General features: G+C 37.5%; 1 protein-coding gene across 1 annotated transcript; it reads right to left on the reverse strand.

Moving 5' to 3' along the window:
- Positions 1-1,109: 1,109 nt before the first annotated feature.
- LOC142171906 (uncharacterized) lies at positions 1,110-4,999 on the reverse strand. Its single transcript, XM_075235625.1, has 4 exons — positions 4,418-4,999; positions 4,180-4,273; positions 3,664-4,066; positions 1,110-1,137 (listed from the first exon to the last, which is right to left on the reverse strand). Exons 1-4 carry the CDS (start codon positions 4,997-4,999, stop codon positions 1,110-1,112), a joined length of 1,107 nt encoding a protein of 368 aa, XP_075091726.1.
- Positions 5,000-7,547: the final 2,548 nt, after the last annotated feature.

The following is a 7,547-nucleotide window of genomic DNA, read 5'->3' on the forward strand; positions in this document are numbered from 1 at the left end:
ATGCTTGACACTCATGTGTAGGGTATCTCATTCCACAAAGTCACATGCTGCTTGCGGCTCACTCTGTACCTTGGCCAATGTCAGCTTCCTTATATCCTTGGCCATTGTGTCTAGTTGGGCTTGCATGGATGTGTTAGAGTCCACCTGGTGAATCCCAACTGATTTTCTTCTGTCATTACTCTTAGCCAGCCACTGGTTAGCATCCTCAGATAGTTCATCAAGGATTAAGAGAACCTCCTCCAGAGTTTTCTTCATTAGTGGACCTCCACATGCAGTATTCAGAGTTCGTCGCTAAAAGGTGTTAACCCATCCCAAAAATCCTGAAGTTGCATCCACAAATCAATGCCATTGTGCTGACACTTTCTTATTATCTCCTTAAATCTTTTTCAAGCATCGAAAACCATTTATGTCTCCTTCTAGCAGAAATTATGGATTTCCCTTATGAACTTTCCTGTTTTTGCAGTTGAGAAATACTTGTTAAGAAACCTTTTGGTCATATCTTCCCATGTCCTAATCAAACCCGTGGGTAAGCTACGAAGCCATTGCTTCGGGTCATCAATGAAAAGGGGAATGCCCTTAAGTAGACTGTATCCTTTGATATTCCATTGTATTGGAAGGTGTTCATGATTTCTTCAAAATCCATCAAGTCAGTGTTAGAATCTTTGTTCACCTTCCCTCTGAAAATGCATTTGTTTTGGATAGGTTGAAGCAAGCCTTGCTTCAATTCGAAGTTGTTTGCTGCTATGGGTGGAGGTCTGACACTTGACAGACCTTGATTATAGACTAGCCTAGTATAGTCACCCAATGATCTTCCAGGCCTGGGTGTTGCATTCTCGAACTGGTCTTCAACCTAGGGTCGGTTTAGATTGAATCTTCGACCGTCTCATCAGCAATTTTTCGGGCTGCTTCAGCTGCGATCCGTGCAGCTTCTTGTTGTGTTGCCTCTCTTACAGCTAAGTCTATTACATAATTCTCCTTGTTTGCCATGGTATCTTGAGTCGAAGTTTGACCCAAGAAGTTTTCTGTTAATTCTCTTTCTTTTCTCAGTTGTCACGTGTATTTCTCCAACTCTGGTTCGTAGGGTATCACTTTCTTTGAAGAGGATCGAGTCATACACCAGAGAAATGAACCTGTATCCTGCACACAAGTGAGAAAATGTGAATACACTAAAGTAAAAAGTGGGTCCTTAATTAGTACTAAAACTATTTTAAACACAATTGATTGCCAATTCCCTCTAACTGTGTCAAAATTTGACGAGAGCAAAACACAACACAAAATTAATGCTCGCTAGCCAAAAATATTATAGTTAAATTATCGTACCCACAGGGATTGGATTTAAATAGTGTTCGAATAATATTCAGTTGATTACTATTACTACTATTAACTACTAAAATTTAAGCAATTATCGATTTATCACAAAATACAGTGGATGAGCACGAACAAATATCAATGAGGGAAATAAGGGTAATTGACTAGACAGGTGCAAGACAACTGACTCGGGATCTAATTCTTGAGTTAATTCACCCTATAATATGGTTGATTCTCACGAATTCAATTGATAATCAGATTACACTTGAAGTTAATGTTCCTCTTTCGATTAAATATTAATTTTAGTATTTAATCCAAGTGAAGCACGGTAAACAATTGCAACAATATAATGATGGTTATGATCTAAAGGGTAACTTCTCACGAATATTTCTCTATTTTCTAGTTCGATTAACAATTCAAGAGGCTCTTTCAATTACCTATTTGAATCATGAATTTAAACTAGAGCATAAGATGTGAAAAAATTCAATATCAAACTCCTCTTTCGATTAAGCAAAATAATAAATAACTCCACAATACAAATTAAAGATCCATCAATTAATTCTAACAATTATCAAGAATCGAATCGCTAACCAAGTTATCAAAATACTGTATTTGTCAACTCCTTAATGAAAATTACTCCATAGCAATGGAGTAAGACATCTCATTAAGGTTCAAAAATAAAGAAAACATCAATTAAAATGATTTGATACAAATTCCCGTATTTCAATGATTGGAGGTTGAAATATTGATGAATTCTTGAGTGTTCTTACCTTGGTTGGTTTTTCAATCTTTCGTAGGTCAAAAGTACCCTCAGAATCTTATTTTTGATGTATTTCTACCATGTAGAAACAAAACCAGACGAGGCTACCTTTTCCTAGACAAAGTAGGAAACTACTCTGTGATTTATGTACACCTGTGGCACGCACCGCGCTGCACCATGCGGCGCGCTTGTGAGGAAATCAAAAGGGCTCGCCAAAAGTCTGTCATACCACATTTGCATTGCCGCACCGCGCCTTGCGGTGCCCCATGTGGCGCGGTTATGTCATTTTTTCAGAGTAAATTCGTTTGTTCATTTTTTGACATCTAGACTAGGTCCTCGACCCCCAAACGTAATTCCAGCTTAATTTCTTGGGCTTATACTCAGATTTCAAAGCTCCAACTTGTTCTATTTAGCTCCAAATAACCTAAATAGCTCGAAATCATTTCCTACAAAGCATAAAATACGTAATAAGTATAATTCACTATCATTTAAGCTCAAACACACGTAAAATATAGTAATTAGAGTACAATACTAAGGCTAAAATACGGGTTTCTAGCCTACCAGCAGCCGGGATTTTGAAATGAAAGATACCTTTTTTGCTTAACTTCTCAGGGTTTTTAGCAAAAGATATCATTTTGATTTTTGCTTTTCTATTGACAAAGTCTGGGAATTTTCACATCCAGTTAACTTTAATACCGGGTATTAATACTTCCGATTTTTAACCTTTAACTAGAAAGGTTTCATAATAGAGGGTCTTTATATTTACGGTGCTCTTGAAGATAACTTCTCATATTTATTCTAGCACTTACATTTGAAGTTTAAGCAACATTCAAGTAAAAGAAAATTCATGTCTATTGGACAAGAAATAAGATATAAAAACAAATGGACTTTCATTTATTTCCTCTATTTTCAAAAGTACATTTACATAAGTAAAATATTCGTACATTAACTAAGTAAACGAATTTGCCAATATATGTGGCAAATCATGTACTTCTTATTTCTACGAGTCTGAATATGCAGTCCCCTATCCTGACTCATGGTCTTTTGTAATAACCAAACTTTTAAATTCAAAATATATTTCCCAGTTTTAGCAATCTTCGGTATTGCTCCATTTCTAGATACTTCATTTACCTTTTGAGGCTAGCATTGACACTTTTAGTATTCTGATGGGAGTAGCTTCCCCCCCCCCCAGTGTTCGGATACAAAGTATGAGGATTCGTACAGTGAATTTCCTATTGCTATTAGCAATTCTTATTCGGAGTATGCTACGTTATTGCCTCATTAAAAACCTTACCAGAAAACCTCATTTGGAACAAAAACTGGAAGGAAAAAAAGAGTGCAGTGCATACTTTCAGTATAATCAGTAGTCTTCAACAATAGTACTTTTTAAGATGAGTCACGTTCCAATTTCTTGGACTCTACCTTGATTTTCTAGCTGATATGAACCTTTACCGGTAATAGCAAAAATCCAGTAAGGTCATTTCCAATTAGGTCCCAACTTCCCGGTGTTGACTTCCCGGGTATTATGAGTCACTTTTCGTAAGTCCAAGTCTCCAAATTTAAAATTAAGAAGATTTGCTCTTAGATTATAATGCCTTTCCATCATCTGCTTCAGTGCCATCATTCTCACATAAGCCAAATTTCGGTGTTCCTCAAGCAACTCCAACTTAACCAACATAGCTTTATCATTTTCCTGCTCATTTGCCCAGGAGAACCTCATGGTTAGTTCACCTATCTCCATCGGAATCAAAGCTTTTGCTCTATACACAATGAAAAAAGGTTTTTCGCCGGTACTTGATTTTTCTATGGTTCGATACGCCCATAATACTCCAGGTAACTCCTCAGGCCACCTGCCTTTTGCATCCCCTAATTTTATTTTGAGGTTTTGAATTATCACATTGTTCGTTGACTCTACTTGACCATTAGTACTTGGATGATACGAAGACGACGTGATCCTTTTAATGTTCAATCTCTCTAAGAATTTTTTAACTTTTGAGCCTATGAATTGGGGCCCATTATCACAAAAAAATTCTTTTGGTACTCCAAATTGACAAATAATTTGATCCCAAATAATATTTATCACCTTCGTTCTCAAATCTTCTTGAAAGCACCTGCTTCAACCCATTTAGAAAAATAATCAGTTAAAACCAAAAGATATTTTACATGTACGGGTCCCTGAGATAAAGGACCAACTATATCCATCCCCTATTTTATAAACAGCCGTGACAACACCACTGAATGTAAAAGTTCAGCCGACTAGTATACCAAATGAGCTTAACATTGGCATTTATCATATTTTTTCAAAAATGTCTTTGCATTTTGCTCCATTCGGGCCCAATAGTAACCTACTCTCATTAATTTGAGCACCAATAAATATGGTCCGGAGTAATTGCCACAAATTCCTTCAGGAACTTCTCTTATCACATAATCAGCTTCTGCTGGTCCTAAGCGTCGAGCAACCAGACCCAGAAACGATCTCCGGTATAGTTGTCCATCGACAAGACAATATCGAGCAGTTTTTGCTCTAAGTACCCGGGAGGCTTTGGAATCATCAGGCAGTTTACCATGCCTTAGATATTCTATAAATTCGTTTCTCCAATCCCAAACTAGATTTTTTAAATTAACCTCGCAACTCCATCCACATCTAGGACTGAATGCAACAACTACACCAGAATCAGCACCTTTTATCTCCATTGAAGGACCCAAGTTAGCTAACACATCAGCCTCCATGTTCTCCTCTTTTGGAATATGGATCACTGACCACTCCCTGAACTGAAAAAGCAAAACTTGTACTTTATTTAAGTACTGGTGCATATGCTCTCCTATAGCATCAAATGATCTGTGTATCTGATTAACCACCAGCTGAGAATCGCACTTTACTTCTATCACCTCAGAGCCTAGTCCCCGGGCTAATTCGATTCCTGCAACCATAGCCTCATAATCGGCTTTTTGTTAGTTAAATGAACAATTCATATGGCCTGCCTAAGGATTTCTCCCGAATGAGTAATTAATACTATTCCAAGACCAGAACCCTTCAAGTTGGACGTGCTATCCATAAATAAGGTCCAAACTCTGGACGCAGTCCCTGATATCAACTGCTTTTTTTGCAGCTACATGCAACATCCCTGGACTAAAATCAGCCACACAGTTGGCCAAAACTTGTGACTTGATCAGAGTCCGTGGTTTATATTCAATATTGAATTCACTAATTTTGACTGCCCATTTAGCCAATAGACCTAATAACTCAGGTTTATGAAGGAATGTTTCTCCGGAAAAAAGTCGTCACAACGGCTATAAGGTAACATTAAAAGTAGGGACTAAGCTTTCGAGATGCGACTACAAAATCTAGAGCCAACTTTTCCAGGTGCGGATATCGAGTTTTTGCACTTTAAAATATTTTACTAACATAATATATAGGGAACTACGCACCTTTATCTTCCCGGACTAAAACTGCACTTGCTGCAACTTCTGACGCCGGCAAGTACACTAGCAGCTGCTCCCCATCCTTTGGTTTTGACATTAAAGGAGGACTTGACAAGTAATTCTTTAAATCCATCAATAGTTTCTGTCACTCTAGTGTCCACGAGAAGTTATTCTTCTTTTTTAGTAACGAAGAGAAACTGTGACATTTCTCTGAAGGTCTTGATATAAATCTGCTAAGGGCTGCCAACCTTCCGGTCAACCTTTGCACCTTCTTCACATTTTTCAGTTGATCCAGAATATCTTCTATGGCTTTAATCTTTCTAGGAATTTCTTCAATTCCTCTTTTCGAAACCAAGAAGCCAAGAAATTTCTCATATCCAACTCCAAAAGTAGATTTCTTCGTGTTAAGCTTCATGTTAAACTTCCTTAAAATGTCAAATGTTTCTTGAAGATGAGTCAAATGGTCCTCTAAACTAAGAGACCTAACCAACATGTCATCAATATAAACTTTCATTGTTTTACCAATTTAACGTTCAAACGTCTTATTAACGAGCCTCTGATAGGTGGCTCCGGTATTTTTGAGCTCAAATGGCATCACATTATAATAGTAAGTACCAAAATTTGCAATAAATGATATTTTCTCTTGATCCTCCGGGTGCATCCTTATTTGATTATACCCGAAATATGCATCAAAGAAACTCATCAACTCATGCGCAGACGTTGTATCGATCATTTGATCGATATTCGGCAATAGGAAAGTGTCTTTAGGGCAAACTTATTCAAATCCTTGAAATCAATACAGACTAAACTTATTATTCTTTTTTGGAACTACCACTATATTAGCTAACCAATCAGGATATTCTATTTTACGAATTGAACCGATATTAAGTAACCTGGATACCTACTCATTAATAAACATGTTTCTGACCTCGGCTATCGCCATTTTTTCTACTTTACCGAAGAAAAATTGGGGTCCAAGCTTAGCTTGTGAACTGCAACTTTAAGTGAAATATCTGTTATATTTAAATATGACCATGCAAAACAATCAGCGGTAGCCTTAGAAAATTCAATAATTTTATGTCTGAGTTTGGGGCTTAACCCTGTTCCCAGGTAAACCTTCCTTTCTGGAAACTCAATGAACAAAATGACTTGTTCGAGCTCTTTTGTAGTTGATTTTGTTGCATCCATTTCTTCCGGTACCTGAAAAGATCTGGGTACCTGTTAAATAGTCGGTGTATCCTCCTAATTATTACCTTTCGTCGATATTACCTCCAAGATTGGATCGAATATTGACATTGATTCCTGTAATTGCTATTTCTTGAATCCCTCTGTCTTACTGCTAGACAAAGTAACATGTCACGACCCAAATTTTCCTCTGTAGGATGTCGTGATGGCACCTAGTCTCTAAGACTAGGTAAGCCTAACATTTAATATTAACTTGACAGAAAAAATTACATAAATACTAAAGCAAGACGGACAAACTCGTATAATCTCCAGAAATAGAATCTCAATAATACACTTCCCAAAATCAGTGGAACTGAGTCATAAACTCTAAAGAGTAAGCTAAAATATCTACTACATCACTGTCTGAATGAAAAATACAACAATAGTAAAAGTAAATAAAGGTGACTTTGAAGCCTTACGGACGCTGAGCAGGCATACATTGAAGTCTTTGTAATCAGCTAACAGTCGATCACTAACGTCCGACGAAATCCATAACACAGGCACGGAGCATATCTTCCAATATCTGAATGGTGCGTTCGGACTGTCCATCCGTCTGAGGGTGAAATATTGTACTCAACTCAACCCGTATGCCTAGCTCACGTTGTACAACTCTCTATAAATGCGATGGGAAATGCGTACCCCAGTCAGAGATGATATATATCGGCACACCATGAAGTCGGATAATCTCACGGATATAGATCTGAGCGAGCTGCTCTGAAAAATAGGTAGTCACTACCGGAATAAAATGAGCTGACTTGGTCAGCCTATCCACAATCACCCATACCGCGTCAAATTTCTTTTGAGTCCGTGGGAGCCTAACCACGAAGTCCAT

The sequence above is a fragment of the Nicotiana tabacum genome, chromosome 17 (genome assembly GCF_000715075.1).
Source record: "Nicotiana tabacum cultivar K326 chromosome 17, ASM71507v2, whole genome shotgun sequence".
Classification (NCBI taxonomy): domain Eukaryota; kingdom Viridiplantae; phylum Streptophyta; class Magnoliopsida; order Solanales; family Solanaceae; genus Nicotiana; species Nicotiana tabacum.